We start from the raw sequence: 16,657 nt of genomic DNA, 5'->3' as shown, positions 1-16,657 counted from the left end.
CACTTTGCTAACAAATTACATTGTTTCTTCTATTCTGAATATTCTGAAGGAGGAATATTGGTATCACAGCTGATTGTGTGATTGGATATATAAGCCATAACTGTATTTCCATATAATGTGGTTCTGGTCGGGACTTTTTCATGGATGCACACTGCTCTTAGCTGGAGTAGGTGATTGAGATCTACATTGCTCTTTGTTCTGTGAAGTGTTACCCACAATTCAGTCGCCCCATATTCAAATGGAAATACCTGTTTGTTACTCAGAATAAGCCTGTGAAATGATTTCAGAAAGTATTGAGTATCTTAGTTTTGCTTTTCCAGAAAAAAATTCTATGCAATTTTCTCTAACTTTCCAGCATCATAGGGATGATACATGGAGTATTTGGGAATACCGGTGTCTTAAAGGAAGTACAGGAATGCATCATATCTCATGTCTTTTAAGGCCAGTTTTATAGGCCTTATGATGTATTAGGTCTGTGTTAATTTCCATTATGACTATACAAAAAAAGTAGGAAAAGTTCTATGAATTGAATGGAATGCTATTTTAGCTGCACGTAAGATTTGGTAATTAGAGGTAATTCCAAGTAAGCATAATACATAATTCATTTTTTCTCTTACTCAGAATTCTCATATATTAGGCTTATTCAAAGTAGATTATACTTAATTACTTTATAAGTATCATATGGATAAAAATTTTTATGCTTTATTTTTTTCTCTCTTTCCTTCTTTTATTCTCTCCTTCCTTCCTTTCTCTCTTCTCTCTCTCGTACCTTCCCTTCCTTTCTTCTCTCTTTCTTGACAAAGAAAATCAAGAAAATCCAATCCTTAAGTCATCTGCTTGTTGAAGGAGGCAAAACAAAGACGACTGGAGATAATGTGATTGATGGACAAAAGCTAAAGCAATGGCTGGGGCTTTTTTTTTTTTAAATGAATGAAAAAGACAGACGTAATGGCAGCTGATGTTAAACTTTCCGTATTTGAAATTAGATTCCCTAGGAGGTAGAATATGTATTCCTTGAATAATAATGTGGTACAGGATCCCAATGTCACAGTGAAGTATTAATGAAAACCGCCTTTAGGTATGCGCTTTACCCAGCTGCTGCTCAGAGACCCGTCTGTGTTTATTTGTGCAGGAAGCCTCTGTTTAATGGAAGCTGTCTACTTAATTGTCCTAGAGTTCTAACACTTAAAAATTATATGAAAGTCCAAATCAATTGAAATGGCTTTTGCTGGATAATCACTTGGAGGGGGTCTTGGGAGTAAGAAAGACATTGCATTTTGTCACCAATCTCCAAGCCCAATTGAAAAGTCACACTGAGAAGGGTACAAACAGGTGCCCACAATTTTATCAGTCTTACGATTGTGGTAACAATATGTTGTGCTTGGATATTCTGAAATTTAAATTTGACAATGAAAATACGACAGTTTCTGATAACTTTTATCTATAACCTTAAAAATAACAGATGGATGATTTCCTTTATTTCACAGAATTTATTTTATAAATACTTTGTTTACATTTTACATTGTGTTTGTCCTTACTTACTTTAAAATGATGAATCCAGTTTAAATTAGCTGTTACTCCAAGCTATCATGCTTAAGCTATGTCAACAGCATTTATTTGTACTTATGCTAATATTTCCATCAAAATCTGCCTGTGGAACATATACAGTTCTTAATTTTAAAATGTCAGTTCTTGAGATATACCGTATGAAGCTATTGTCAGCTTCTCTATTTCAAAATGCTATCAGCATATAAGTATATTGATAATAGAAAATATTTGTTTTTTAAAATTTATTGATGTATGATAAAGATGATCTAATTTGTGAATGCATATGAGTGTGTGGTTACTTTTTATAACGTGAAATAATGAATAATGAATTTACTCAAAATAAAACATAGGTTAATGAGATACCTGTGTTTGTGAAAAAAGTTTTACATATTTCCTGCAGTTTTTATTCTTTAATTAAAGAGTAAGTTCTTAAGTAATTAGTAAAGAGCTTCTCAGTAAATATAAATTACTCAGGGGACAGCTACTCAGTGTGAGACTTTTCCATGCCACTTGTTTCCCCTTTTCCTTCTGTAAGGCCTCTTTTTGATTATTTTTAGTGATTCTTAGTATCTTTCATTTAAGGACAATCAGGCAAATGGAATTTTTCAACTACTTGTTTTGTGAGTAGTTAAAAACTGCATAGGTCTGAGAAACTGGACCACGCTGGCTAAATGAATTTCGTACATTCTTTGTGAATTTGATTTAACTATTTTCATGTCGTCTTCTGCTAACATCACTAACTTGGAATTGAATACGTTATGGTGTAGAGAGACCGTTTGTGGTATTAATGGGACCATCAAAGTGTTATCAGTTTTTCCAGCTTTGATTCATTGTCAGCATGACTCTGATGCTTGAAATAAAGTGGAGAGTTTAATTTCGTTTGTTCAGTAATAAATTTAGCAGAGTCAGGAGCTTTTACTTCCTATCATGCATGCAGGAGAATAAGAAAGTGATTTGAGAAAGTAACATCGCTACTGCTTATGGGATTCAGAATATACAGAAGTCAGCTGCGGTCTCACTCCTACTCACTGAATTACCAGTTAAGACAGTTCAACAAAATTACTTTGGAAGTTTTCTTTTTTTTCACAGAACGAAATTCTAAAATTGTTGCCATATTTATTAAAATTATTTTTCCAAGGACGGATATATAAAAACAGTAAAAAACAAATTGATGGCAGTTATGAATATCCACACATTCATAGAAACAAGTGTGTTTACACCAGAAACAAGATTGATACACTCTTGTAAAAGTTCTCAGTTTAACAACATATCACATTAGACCTTTAAGCTAGTTATATGACAAAGAAATATCTCCCTCCATGTGTAGCTCTAGGGATATAGGGACATCTCTGTCTATTGTTAATTATGGAAACTTGTGTTTTTAAAGACAGCTCTAGAATCTCACAAATTAGAATTACAAGCAAAAAAAATCAGACTTGTAGAACTCAATTTTACTGGTAGACCTGGAGATAGGACTATAAAAGAGAGAAGCATAGACAGGTTTTCTTCTATCATGTCATACACATTTAAAACTCATTTCCATCATCTGACTTCCCGAGCTCAGACCTCTTCCTCTGGGAGGACGTGTCCACTTTGCAGTGAGTTAGTGGGCACGTGTGAGCTCTTCGAACTGAAGTTGAATGTGACCTTTGGGTCAAGTAGGAATTTTATAGCAAAGATAAACGAATTGGATCAACTCAGTCATCAGTTGTTATGGTGTGTGTGAGAGTGTGTGTCTGTGCAGTTGTAAAAGTTTTTAAATATACATGTATATTTTTTTATGGAGGAAGGCTTAAGTGCCTGGGGCCCATAAACGTCATAGTGTGACCCTATCTCTGGTGCCCCGTTTCCTTCCTTTGTAAAGTGAAGGTATTGAACTTGACCTATGGCTCAGTTAATGCCCCCACCCAGTGGTTTGTTGCACCGTGGGGTGGATGGGGCTGCATCAAAGCAGATGCTGTGATCAGGCTGATGATAGCTGTTTCTTCTAATTTTTGTCAGCAATAAATGATTCCTTAACACATTGAGATAAAATACTTATTTTGCACCAGAGGGAAGTGAAGGGAGTGAAGCGCATGACTCATGGTGGATGTGTCCTCTCCAAAGACCTCACCTTTAAGTAGTGTGCGGATCTACCATCTTTTCAAGTCTAGATACGTGAGTAACAGAGAAGGGTCAAGATATTCTACCAAACTAGTCTTTAGTCAGTAATAAAGGCTCTTAGAAACAGGCTTAGCATACCAGGCAGATCGTACAAACACAAATTTGAATTTAATATTGAGGATTGTCTAATGGCTCAAACTAGCCGAGGACAAAGGGGACACTCTTTTGTCACCCGGTGTCAGTAGACTGATTATGTGGGTTCAAATACCTCAGATTCAGCATCTGCTGTAGCACTAAGTACTTAGGCACGTCCTTAATCATAGGAGAGTTGGATTCACCACCCTGCCCAGAAACAGAAGCATTCTAGAGGTTTCTTCATATATCAGAAAGTGAAATGGCCGGTCTACTTTGATGATGGGAGGCATGGAATAAGCAATAATTTCTGACAGGGTTCCCACCAATGCCTCAGTTCCTTTTTCATTGACTTCAATTGCTGCTCTTTGTAAAACCTGGGAAAAGAAATAATGTAGAAGACCATTTGTGTGGCAGTGGAGAGGAGGGAGATTGATTGAGCTCCTTGCCATTTCCTGCTGTGGTCCTATCCATGGGGCCATGCTCCTGAGATTTAAATTGTAAACCACACAGGGCTCCTCTGCTTACTGGAATGGTGTGAGGTTGCACCAGGGACTGCCTGAGAAGCTCAAAACCACACCAGGAGACCCCAGGAACCCAAATGTGAAATATATTCTGGCGCAGACCTGGGACTCTGGCTGGCTAATTTATGCCCACGAGTGCCGAATCAGTAAATATTTACTGAGCAAGTACTTCATGCTACTGATTCTTGAGCCATACCGATGCTCCTCTCAGGAGGTTTTCAAGCTACCTGGAACCCTAAATCTTTGACCTTCCTTCTGGCAGCGAGATAGAGGCATGGTTCTTCACCTGTAGCAGCTTCCTGGCACCTGGTACTGCTCTGAGGCCAAGCCCTGGGGTCCCTGAAATCTTCCGTAACTCTGGCTGCTTGTCATATTTGAGAGCCCTTTTGTGCAGGAGCCTCATCTGATGTGAGTGATGTACCTATCTATTTACCATGGGAGGAGATAATGAAAACATCAGTGTAGTAACACCTGGAAATTCGCTAATTTCCTGGAGTGAAAATTTATTTCTCAGAGTAAGCAGGGGGAGGATATTTAATGGTTTACAATTTAAATTATAAAATAACAGCACATTTTTTCATTTTTTAAATGTGTTCACAGCAGAAATTCTTTTGGGTACTGCTCTGTAGGATTGCCATGTCCGTCTTTCCCTCCCTGAGAGGTTCTACTAACTGGGTTCTACTTAAGTGGATGCCATTTATAATCTCTCTTGAAATTGGAATTGTAGGGGGAAATATTAACCAAACTCCTCAGTTAAGAAAGAATGTAATAAGATGTAGCTGCCATTGGAAATGCTGGAACATTTTCTTGGTTGCAGTAGTGAACACAGACCAGGAATGCCAGCTGGCTCCCTGCACTGCACAGACTGCTCTCAACGACAGATGGTTGCTTCCTTTCAAAACCAGTCACGCTTCCATTGAGAAAATGGAGTAGCTGACGGAGTCCATGTGGGAGGTGATCAACCTTTCTCTTAGTAACTTTAAGAACTAAGGCCAAAGAGTATAAATCAGGGAGGAGGTGTGTGTGTGTGAAACAATTTTAGTCATTTGTGGATTGGCTCCTTTTCAAAGAAATGGTGACTTCTCTGTCAGTGGAGGCATTTACAAAAAGAAAGAAACTAGAGGGCAATTTTGTAAGGATCTAACAGAGGGTCTTTCCACAAAGGGTGAGAAGTGGGGCCAGGTGACCTCAGGGGGTTTCTTTCATCTTGAAAGTGATGTAATTTCATAAAATTTTAAATGAATCTGTGAACCAGTTCCATTTTAGAGGTAGATGTCTCCTTGAGGGTTGAGAGAAAGGAAGTATTTGTTGGTGTTGGTGATGTCTCATACTTGGGGTTTGGCCCTAATCAAAGCTCTTGACCTGACTTACCTTGGAGACTCTAAGATTTCTTGTGGCCACTGAAAGTTTGCTTAGGTCAGCCCAGGGTGAGAAGATTTTTCTGATTCCCATCTGCTTAAGCAGTTCATGCATCTCATACTTCTGCTCCAACTTGAACTTCGGGAAGAAAACTTCCATCCTTCTGTGGTACAAGTACATATAATGGTGAAATGTAGACACAAGCCACAGACTCTGACCACCAGAAAGGCCACACTTTCTTTTTTCCTTCCTCCATGATTATTTCCACTAACCAGTATCCCTAAGTTGACAGTACGTGTAGCTCATTCCATTCTTTTGTCATGCTCTGGTGCAGAGAAAATAGTTCTGGCTTAGCAAATATACATTATTCCAGCTTCAGCGAATGGGTTTCATTTCCCAGACAATGACTCACGTTCTCTTTAGCAGAGAACACCATACTTTGTATTCATTTCCCTGTGTTTTAAAAGGAACTCAGAGGAACCAAAGAGCTGCTTCCAGCAATCCTGCAGACTCCAGGATGGTGGCTGCTTTCAATCTAGGTGGTACAGACCCCTAGGTTTCAGACGAACCTTAGGAGTCTGGGGATGGACAGTGGGAGGCGAATGAAGGAAACTGTTGGCCCCTATCTCTTGTTAGCCAAAGAAACTCTGATATTATCTGCTTTATACTGGAGTTCTCCTTTGAAAATGCTGTGTTTGGAAAGATGAGTTCTGTGGCTCAAAAATAAAAAGCATGGAACTACTAACTGATACCAAATTAAAGAAGTCTGTCTCAATTTTTTAATCTGTGAAGTATAGCCAAAAATACCAACACCAATTTCCTAGGGTTGTTCAGAGAATTAAATAGTACTCATCAAGTACCCAGAGCAATGGCTGGTGTAGATTGGGGCTCGCAAAACAGTCGCCTCGTTTTGCTGATGTTATCCCTTGTTCTCTCTCAAGTGCACCGAGTTGGGCTGGGCCGTCAGACTGGAATGTACCTGAGGATGTGACTTGTCTGAATGATTGCTTAATAAATTTGTTCAGCCAAACATTTGTTGAGAGCTTATTATGTTTGAGGTCCTTCTGTGGCACTAAGAATTAGAAGAAAAAGACAAGTGAAGCTAAAACTAACAGTGGGGACCATCAGCTGGACTCATCTCTGCCAAGTTCTAGGTTGACTGGCTCCAGAAGGCACAGCTGTGGGGGCCTCAGTGCTGCTGTCTCTCTTGGACCCCAGTAGGTGGATTAACTGACTGAACAAACATCTGGTGCCTTTGACTCTCCCCTCTGCCCCTGGCCTCTCCCCACGTCATGTCGTCCAGCGCCGTGGCTGTCCACACCATCGGTGTACCACGACTCCCACATTCCCATCTCCAGCCTGGACCCCGCCCTCAGCTCCAGACCCATCTGCCTCCCGCCAGCTCCACGTGGGCATCTGGTAGACATTTCTGATATTCAGGTGTTGCATACTGAACTTTGGAGCTCATGCCCAGGCCTGTTTCTCCCCCGGTACCCCCATCTGTGTAAATGGCAAATCCGACCTTCTAGTCACTAAGGCCAAACAGTTTGCACACACTGTTGATTCCCCAACCCCACCTCCTCACCCACATCCCCTGCATTTCAAATCCTGTGACCTCTAGCTTCCTAATCCATCTAGGATCCAACTGCTCCTCCTCAACTCCTCTGCAGCCCCAGCCCGAGGGCAGCACTTGATCTGGACGGTTACAAGAACCTGCCTGGTCTCACTGCTTGCTCTGCATCCCCCTAGTGTCCTTCCTCAGCACACGGGCTTGTGTAGCCCTTTAAAATACACCTCAGATGATGTTGCCCCTCTGTTTGGACCTCTCCAGTGACTTCCCATCACCCTCAGGAAAAGCCCAAGTCTTGTCCGGGGCTTGTAACGCATGGTACTGCCGGACTGGGCCCCTAGTTCTTCTCTGACCTCATCTCCAACCACTGTGGCCTCTCTGCCATCTTACTGGTCCCCAAACCCATGCAGCACACTCCCATCCCGAAACTTCCACGCTGTGCCTATCTCCCTTGTCTTCCCCGGGGTAGCCATGCGGCCACGCTTACTGCTCCAGGGTTTGCTTGCTGCCCCTGCCTTCTGAGGTCTCCCCTGGTGCCCAGCTGTGCCAACCCTTCCTCACACTGTTAGCTTATTGTTTGTCTCCCTCCAGAGTGTGAGCTCCTAAGGCCACATCCTACACGGGTCACAGCGCCTAACCCTGAGGGGGACCTTTGCAAGTGCTGGCTCAGTGAGCGGGCGAGCCAGGCGCTGTGGGGATGCAGGATGGGGTGGAAACCAGGACAAATGAAGCCCCTGCCCCTGGGGGGCCCACAGCTCACTGGGGGGATGGCGCTGTACCATAAAATTGTGGGGGCGTGAGTAAGGCTGGGAAGGCTGAGCTCACGTGGGGTGAGGGGAGAGCGGTACCTGGTTGTCATGCTTCTGAGCCACGTGTCCACGAGGTCTGTGGTCAGGTAGTCCTCAAGGGCGAGGTGGTCACCCATTTTCTCCATGAGGACCACCAGCATGGTGGTGTTCCCTCTGTACGGCAGTTTGAGGATGTGGCAGTGAAAATTCTTGTCAAAGGTGGAGGCAAACTTGCCCGCCCTGTACATCATGGGCACCTTCACTGCCTTGTACCTGTCCAGGTGGAATGTGTCCTCCTCGGTGAAGACAGGGTCAAAAGGGGTCAGCCATTTCCCTGTGCAGGCAAAGAAGAACTCACTGGGGAGGCTGCCCTCCTCGAGAATCATTCTTGCTATAGTAACAGAGGGTCCCCTTCCCACCCCCACTTAGGAAGGGGTTTGTTTTGACAACAGCTCAAGCAGGCAAAATAAATTCCCCAAAGATGAGCTTTCAAGGGCCTCTTTCCCCCAGCCATCAAAACATGGGCCTCCCTGCAGGCCCTGCTGGACTCATGCACAAAAGAAAGGAAGTGGCTCCTAACCATCCCTCATTCCCTCATTCTGGACCTGAACAAAATTCATTCTCCTTCCAGCCACTGTGCTGCCGACCCACATCCTTCCACACTCACTCCCTTTCCCTGCAGCCTAGAGAAGACCGGCTTCCCTGCTGCGGGCGCAGCCCCACCACGCTCTGCCTAGTGCATATGTGGGCAAGCAGAGCGCGCCTTGGCCCCAGTGGGGACGTCCCCACCTACCCACTGTGTAGGGTGGGTCTGAGGGAAGGGGTCCCCTGCTGACATACGGCCACAGACTCCAGAGGAGGCCACCCGTGTGTGGGCGCACGGCTCCACACACGGTCTGTCCTGGGCACGCGGCCCGGCTGACTGGAAGTACCTCTTCCTTCCAGACTTTGCAAGTCCCCCAGCACAAGCTTTCTGCTACAGCAGCGGCCACACAAGTCCAGTCCCCACAGGAGAGGCAGGATAGAAAGACCCTGGGATCATCATGTCAAGAACCTCCTGTTTGAGTTTGGCGTCTGCCATTTATCGAGTGGCCATGGGCAAGCTAATCTCTCTTAGCCTCACTTCCATCTTTGTATTACGTGGGAGTGTCCCCATTTTCTATATTAAGAAGCTGAGGACAAGCGACTTTGTCATTTGTCCCAGGTCACAAAAGTAGAGAGTGGAGGAGCAAAGATGTAACCCTCAAACTCTCAGATGATATGCCTTCTTTTTATAATGACCCAGAAGATGCCCTGTGTTGGAATGTCAGAGGAGAGCTGTGCGGAAGGGCTTGGAATGGACGGCAAGCAGGTGGAGTCGCCAGGGCAAGGCATCACGGGACAGCTTGTCCAGCACTGTGCCTGCCCCACTGTACGCGTTCAGTGCGGGTTTCAGTCTGTGAAACCTGAAAACGTGTTTGCAGAAAGTCATTGGGCATTTGCTGTATGCTGGCCAAAAGCAGGAAAGAGATGGGTGGGGGGACCTGAGGTTTGGGAGAGCAGAACATGGTGTCAGAGTACCTTTGAGCAAGATGTAATCCACAAGAATTAATTTGGTGCCAGGATTAATCTCATCAAAGAGTTTGGGAATTTTCCCCTGAGTCTCTTTTTTAATATACTCATTCATGAGCCTTTTGGCCTGTGAGGCATTGTGAAAATTCAGAGACACACACTCTGTATCAAAATAGCTCTTGGATGAATTGAGGAAGGTCTCTTTGACATCAAAATCCTCCTGGATGAAGGCGAAACTCCTCTGGGTGAGGCCCAGCTCCCGGTTGCGGGAGAGACGGTCTCTGAGCTGCCTGAAGAGGGCCTGCCGGGGCACAGGCCTGCTCTGGTCCCGGGCCGGCAGGGAGAGCCCGGGCCCCAGCTGGGCCTCCGTCTGCCCTGTGGCCCCCAGCATCAACGCTGCCATGGCCACGGACAGGCCGAGCGGGGAGAAGACCACGTTGCCCTCATGCCTCATGGAGATCTTGCGGAGCAGGCTGAACCCGAAGTTGGAGGTCTCCTCAGAGAGCTGCTGCCCGCTGGCCGTCAGCCAGGGCTCCTCAGCCTCCTCAGCCTCCTCTTCCCCGTCCTCCTCGGCCCCGTTCTGCTCGGCCCTGTCCTCCTTGTCCCTGGCCGCCTCATCCCCATCCTCCTCTCCAGTCCCATTCTGGGCAGTGGGGGTCAGCTGAGCCTGGGCCTCTGGCAGCTGGGGGTCGGGGGTCAAGCCAGGCACCAGCCAGACCTCGGCCAGGAGGCAGGGCAGCAGGAGGCCCAGCACCACCTTCATCTGGTCACTGGGGAGGCCACGGAGTGCTTCCCGTCAGCAGCAGGGCGTCCTTGAGAGAACAGAGGGCAGAGGTTGTTTTTAATGCCTGATACCGCGGCTCCTCCCAGGGTCATGGTGCGATCCTCCCGAGACCCCTCTACCTTCCTGCATGGGGCGGTCAGTGTCTTACCTCCGGGTTCAAGCAGCTGAGCCCTGCCTCGCAGAGGCCCGGGGCAAGTAGGTTTGCATTTGTTCACAGGTCCCACCCCCTGCTGTGCCCTCCTGCAGCTCCTGGTCCCCTACTTCTCCTCTCACCCCACTTCCTCCACAAGGGGTGGAGTTCAGAGAGGAGGAGGTTGGGCGTGGGTGGGAGCAGGGCCCGCCTGGGAGGTCTTCACAGAGTATTGATCTGCTTCATTCATTGCCTCAATCGTGGGGCCGTAGGACAGCCCACCCAGGGCTGTGGAGACCTGGTCTGGGGCCTGTTTGGGGATTTAGAGGGTCTGGGTGGGGATCAGGGCAAGGGCTGGATTTGCCTGATTTTGTGATCACATTTCTGCCGGGCACCTCTCCTACACACTCGGCCCAGCGCCGGGCCAGTTACACAGCTCCTGCTGCACCTTCCTCATTCCCTACAGAAACTGATGACCAGCCAGGTGATCCTGCATGGGGGCTGGCCAGGCTCCACTTGGTCCTCACAGCAACCTGTGAGGTGCGTGCTGGCTCTCCGTGCCCCAGGTCCCGTGTTCTGGTGGGCCCCGCCTTCTAGCATGGCAGTGGGTGTCCACACCCCACCCTTCTCACCACTAGCCGTCCTTCCCCACCACCTCTCTAGGCTCCCTCGTGTCCTGGGGTACAGAGTCTGGCTCCTCAGCACCTGTTTGTTTCCCATTTGAATTAATATCAGTGGACTGGGATGACCACCTGGCTGTCTCTGTACACCCACACTCCCTTCTGGGGCAACCCAGTGCAATGGCGAGGGGGAGGCTGCAGATTTTAGCAGAAGCCCTCATTCTGAACCAGACCACCTGTAGCAAAAGGTGACAGGGTGACATTCCCAGGCCTCTTCTCCCAGATGCAGGGGACTGTGTCTTAGTCTGTGCCTGATATAAAATGACACCTAGCCCTAGGGCTTGGTATGTTGCTCCTTGTTTATGCTAAATGGTGCCACAGAATTCAGGGCTTTGCTCCTTCTGCAGTGGGAGGGGCACTGCCTTACTCACTGAACCACTTCTGTTGTGTTTCCTGAATGTCAGAGTTTACAGGAACCTGCCTGATTCTGTGTGGCAAGCCCTTGTTCTGTGGGTCACTCCAGTGTTGCAAATACTGAGTGAGTACTTCCCACAGTGTACCAACTGTACCCCAGGTCATGACTTCATTGTCATTACAACATTTAGCACTACAGTTGGCCCTTGAACAAGGCATGGGTTAGGGTGCTAACCCCGTGCACAATAAAAAATTCACATATAACTTTGGACTCCCCAGAAACTTAACTGCTAATAATCTACTGTTGACCAGAACCTTACCAGTAAAAGTCACTTAGCAAATATGTTGTAGGTTATATGTATTGTATACTGTATCCTTCAATAAAGTAAGATGGAGAAAAGAAAATGCTTTTTTCAAATTGTTGCAAATCTCCAAAAAATTTTCCAACTGAATTATTGGAAAAAATCCACATAAAATGAACCCATGCAGTTCAAAGCCATTTAGTTCAAGGGTTAACTATACTTTGTAAATTGATAAATGAATCCCGTGTGCAGGATACTCCTGAATTCAGAGTGAGTTCCCTCTGTGACAGTCATCAGGAAATGATCCTGGCACACTGCATAGATGGCACTCCTTCTGACTGCTAAGTCTTACCTTGAAGCTCCTCCCTCAGACTGGACTAGCAGCCCAGGAATGCATGGGCACCCCTACATACTGCTTACTGACAGTCCCCTGTATCCCTTAAAATCTTTGTTCATCTATTGAACAGAACAGAATATAGGCAGGGGGCACCCCCTCCCAGCACCAGGGTGCCACCGAGCATGTGAAGGATGCATCATTCTCAGTAGAACTCCAGTGGTAAGAAATCAACCGCTCATCTGGCACTTCTCAGACCCAAATGTACCTGAAGTAGCACCCACCTCCCCTGCCCTGGAAGGGGAAGCCTAGCTCACCTGGGCAGCAGGGTTCCTGGGAAGAAAGTCAGGGACTTGAGTGTGGCTTGCACAGTGAGTGTGCAAGCCTCAAGCCTTAAAAGCCTCCTCTGGCCTCCTTCCTGCAGAGGAAGGCCCCTGTGTCTACAACATGCCTCTTACCTCACTCCTGCCCTATCCAGTCTAGTGGTGACGCTCGGCACTGCCCAGACCCCCACCCCCTCACCTTGAAACCCACCCAGAGACCATGAGACCATCTCTTCCCCTCACTGGTTAGACACTGCAAGTCTTTTAATCTGCTGGCTCTTACCAGTGAGTGGCCCCCTGGCACCTGGGAAGATCCTTCATTCAGAGCAAAGATAGAAGGTCAGTGTCTGCAGCTGAAAGCCTGCACCAAATATTTGCTATTCCAAAGTATGCTGCCCCATGGGACCTGTTACTGATTAACATCCTGGTGGAGATGGTGCGTTTCTGGAAAAGCACAGGTGGAGAAAGAGGCTTCCCATATTCTCCACCTGCTCCTGCAACCCTGACTATGACCAGAATTCTACCATGAGAGCCTCTGCTGCTCAACTCGAGGTGCTGCCCTACTAAGATCTAGCTCCTTGTGGGGTGGTGTTGTTCCAGGTGCTGAGCACCTTGTGTGAAGGAAGGTGATGGTGGATCCCTCAGAGGCCTCCCCAGTCCCCAACCCAGGGCTCGGCACCATGGGGGGAACAGGAACAGAGATGATTAAGACCTGACCTCCAACCCTCCCAAGAAATTTTCAGTCCAGTAGAAAGACAGGTAAATCACTACTGGTGATACAAAGCCTATTTTAGGGTCAACTTAGCACTGCATGGTGTTCATGGACTCATGAGACTCGAGTCTTCAAGTACCCAAAGTCAAGGCTGATAGAGACCCTTTAAGACAAAAATTCTCAGGAATATTAGACTCTCTTTTTAGTAATGTATTTCATTATAATAAGTGCTCCTTATTGCCTGAAATGAAATTTCTATTTATATTGAAATCATGTTAACCTATGCACAAAACTAAAAGAAAACTCTAGTATAGAAATGATCTGACCTAACTATACTAGAAGATGTAGTGATGCTGTCAGACCAGTTGGAGAATCTCTATACTGCACACCTGTTGTATTGGCTATGCAATACTACAACCAGAATTACTTCCAGTCATATGGCTTCCTGCAGTGGTGACGCATGTTTGATTAAAAAAAACTAAAATATTAATCTTCCTCTGATTTACATAGTAGTTGTCTTAATAGAAAATTCAGTGGGAAATCAAAACCTTGGGGGGGGGGAATAGTGTTTTTATATGCAGTAAAACACCTGTGATGCTGTAAGGGTCTAGGCTCAGGTGACTTATGAATGGGGCTTTCACCCATGTGGACATTTGAGTCATGTGGGACCTGGGTCACTTCTGTGGATGACTCTGTGTGTTCCAGTAGGTCTGGCATCTCCAGCCCTCATGCAGTAAACTCCAAAAGTGTGCCTCTAAATCTCTGTGAGAAAGTGTCCCAACACATTTCCAGAATGTTCTTTTGGGGCAGTACCTGCTCTGTTGAGAAGCACAGCCTGAAGCAGTCACAGGGAAGTACAGATGGGTGAGGCCACTCCAGCTTCTTGGTTCAGACAGCTGGAGAGCAGTGTGGCCTTCCTGCGGCTTCCTTCTGCAGCTGAGGGACTGCATCCTGCAGGCTGGGGTGCAGGGGCTCGGCACAGTCTCAGGGGAAGCAGTGAGTGGGGGCAGTGAAGCATGGCCTTCACTGAGGGCCACACAGTCATTGTGTTGCCTTTCACCCTCTGGGAGGCTCTGAACACTGCTGCTGGGTTGCAGAAAAGGATCTTAATAAGGGAAGGCAGCAGATTGCTTTGGGGATAGTGTGAGGGCCTCTGCCAGATATCCCTGGACTTGAATCTCAGGTCCTTCTCTCCACATTCCTAGCTGCTGGACTTTGGGGATATGACTTCACTTCTTAGAGCTTGCTTCCCCCTTTGCAAATGGCCAGAACTCAGCACCTGGCCTCTGACTGTCTCACACTAGCCTGATACCAGGAAGCGGGTGGACAAGGTTCCTAAGGCCTGAGCCCTGGCTCCCCAGGAACGCCAGCTCAAACGCTCTCTGCCCGCAGGTCAAGCACAATGCTTACCATTGTAGCTTGAGTTCTTTTCACCAGCTGTGTGACACTGAGCAAGCTCCTTAACTTCACTGTGCCTCAGTTTCCTGCTCTGTAAAAGGGGGCTGAGCTGTTAGGACTGTAGCGAGACAGTGCCGGGAAGAGCTTGGTACTTGTAGGAGGTGCCAATGAATGGTTGTTGTGTAAAGTAGAGACAGAATGAACCTCAGAGGTAATGCTCACCCCAGATTTGGAAATGCTGGCCCAAGCCCACTAAGGCCTTTCCTGCCCGCGTTGGAGCCAGAATAGAACCAGGCCATCTGACTTCCAGTTTGCACTTGATTCCAGGTCATCACACGCCTCTGTAGAGAAAGGTTGGGAAAGATCTGACAGGAAGGCCTCTGGTGAAGTGTGAACTGGGAGGGGGCAGTACTGTCCTTTCGGGAAGCCCTCAGGCAGGAAGCACATTCCTTCCCACAGCCACCCTGAGGCGAGGTCAGGGGCCTTCTAACAGGAATCTGTCCTGGCACCTAAGGGCTACATGTCTGAGAGACACTAGGGCCAGTTATTGGCATGACTGGCCTTCTGGAAGCAGGCAGTTTGCTCTGTGTGGATTGGATCAAGAGGAAATCTTGGGCAGGTGGGTAGCATGCAAGTAGAAAAGAGAGACTTCCAGAGTCCTTGCAACATGCGTGGGGGGCACATGTCCTGCTGATTGCCGAGCAGCCTCTCTGCCTTCCCCTCTGCCTTTGGAGTCCCTGCCTCTGTTCCCGACTGCCCCCCACCCTGCTATGCCAGCTCCTGAGAAGCCATGCTTGGGCCAGTGGCCAGCGAGGTGCGGTCAGCTTCCGGCTGACTAGGAGTGTGACTGGTTAGTACCTGCGGTCTGCCTAGCCTGGCGAGCTAAATCGCAAAGCTTTCATTGAGATGGGCTTTTTCTTTGGTGGAGTCAAAGGAACCCTCAAACAGGAGAGAAATGATACATTTTTCCTTAGAGGATATAAAGAAACAGAGCTCAGAGAGGTCAGGTAACTTGTTGAAGAACACAGAGCTCTGGATTTGAACTCTGACTCCAAAGGCAGTGCTTTGCCTCCTAAGCTCCTGACTTAACCAGCAAAGCCTCCTACTGTGACAATAAATGGTTCTTGTACCTGGGAGGGACTCACTGCCCAGGGTGACCTTGTGCAGGTGGCAGGACTTGAAGTGGCTCTGGAATGGAAGCAGGATCTTCAATATAGGCAAGTAGAGAGAGAAGGGTCCTTTCCCTCTTGGGATGTGGTGATCTGGGGGTGGGGGTGGTAGGGAGCCACTGAAGGTTTTGGAGCAGGGGGAGAGGCAAGTTCAAAGGTAAGCTTTATAATCTCATTCTGGAAGCCCTATTATTTATTTTCCAAGTAAAAGATATTGGGTTTTAAGTTATAAATGGGAAAAAAAAAACCTTCTCAAGTAAGGATTAGGAGATGGCTGGAGAGGGGCAAAGGGGTGGAGGGTGGAATGGGTTATGACCTTCCTCAGAGGCTTCTGCAGCCATGGGCAGTGACCACCCCACCTCACCTCAGTGCAGGCTCCAGTCTCAGCCAGGTCTCCTTCCAGGGATGTGTCACGTGAGTTTGTGGACAGTCCTCTGTGCTGTGATGTCTGCCCTGTGGCTCCTCTCGTGCTCGCCATCTGTCTGCCTGCAGTGAGGTCTCCTGTGGGTTGGGACCCGTGTTAGATGCCCCAGCACATCACTACAGCTGTGCCACCATAGGGACAAGGCCTCACATGCCATGCAGAACTGGGTCTCTGGAGTCCGATGCTGTTACCCCCAAGGTCCAGCTGTGTAGGGGGCACTGTTCCACTCTGTGCCCTTTGTCATGTGAGCCTCAACCTCCTCCACCCAGCACTCCACTGGACAGCTCCCCTGCATGAGCCGCAAGAGCTGCGCAAGCTGGCGCCCCTGTCCTGTGCCAGGAAGGCAGGTGTTCGCCTGTAGCCTGCACGCATCTGGGCTCCTTCTGCTCAGGCCTCTTTCCCCAGGTGGGCACATGTCAGTCATCTCTAGGTAGGCCTGCCCCACCCGTCCTGGTGAAATCCTGACTCAGAC

At 47.4% G+C, this 16,657-nt stretch overlaps 2 protein-coding genes across 12 annotated transcripts in view; one reads left to right on the top strand and one right to left on the bottom strand.

Moving 5' to 3' along the window:
- PPP4R4 (protein phosphatase 4 regulatory subunit 4) overlaps positions 1-16,657 on the top strand; it is a 199,062-nt gene that overhangs the window by 112,140 nt on the left and 70,265 nt on the right. Inside the window, exon 25 of one of the 8 annotated variants that reach the window (XM_036991943.2) lies at positions 804-4,063. The exons of the other annotated variants lie outside the window; for them this stretch is intronic. Within the exon in view, the coding sequence (XP_036847838.2) occupies positions 804-828 (25 nt within the window). The 3' untranslated portion in view covers positions 829-4,063. Of the gene's footprint in view, positions 1-803; positions 4,064-16,657 lie in introns of those variants that run through there. 8 annotated transcript variants of the gene reach the window in all.
- Positions 3,969-16,349, bottom strand: SERPINA10 (serpin family A member 10). Of its 4 annotated transcripts, XM_036991937.2 has the most exons (7): positions 16,126-16,349; positions 14,815-14,933; positions 14,008-14,277; positions 9,585-10,387; positions 8,085-8,358; positions 5,679-5,829; positions 3,969-4,160 (listed from the first exon to the last, which is right to left on the bottom strand). In XM_036991937.2, the coding sequence occupies exons 4-7, from the start codon at positions 10,336-10,338 to the stop codon at positions 3,969-3,971; spliced, it is 1,371 nt and encodes a 456-aa protein (XP_036847832.2). In that variant the 5' UTR covers positions 10,339-10,387; positions 14,008-14,277; positions 14,815-14,933; positions 16,126-16,349. The 4 variants fall into 4 exon arrangements, with proteins under 4 accessions (XP_036847832.2, XP_017517288.3, XP_017517356.3 ...); XM_017661799.3 differs by lacking the exons at positions 14,008-14,277; positions 14,815-14,933; positions 16,126-16,349 and adding an exon at positions 12,766-12,889; XM_017661867.3 differs by lacking the exons at positions 14,008-14,277; positions 14,815-14,933; positions 16,126-16,349 and adding an exon at positions 12,477-12,634.

Source organism: Manis javanica, chromosome 8, assembly GCF_040802235.1.
Source record: "Manis javanica isolate MJ-LG chromosome 8, MJ_LKY, whole genome shotgun sequence".
NCBI classification, from domain to species: Eukaryota; Metazoa; Chordata; class Mammalia; order Pholidota; family Manidae; genus Manis; species Manis javanica.
The sequence above is the reverse complement of the archived record's forward strand: the minus strand, read 5'-3'. Positions and strand labels throughout refer to the sequence as shown.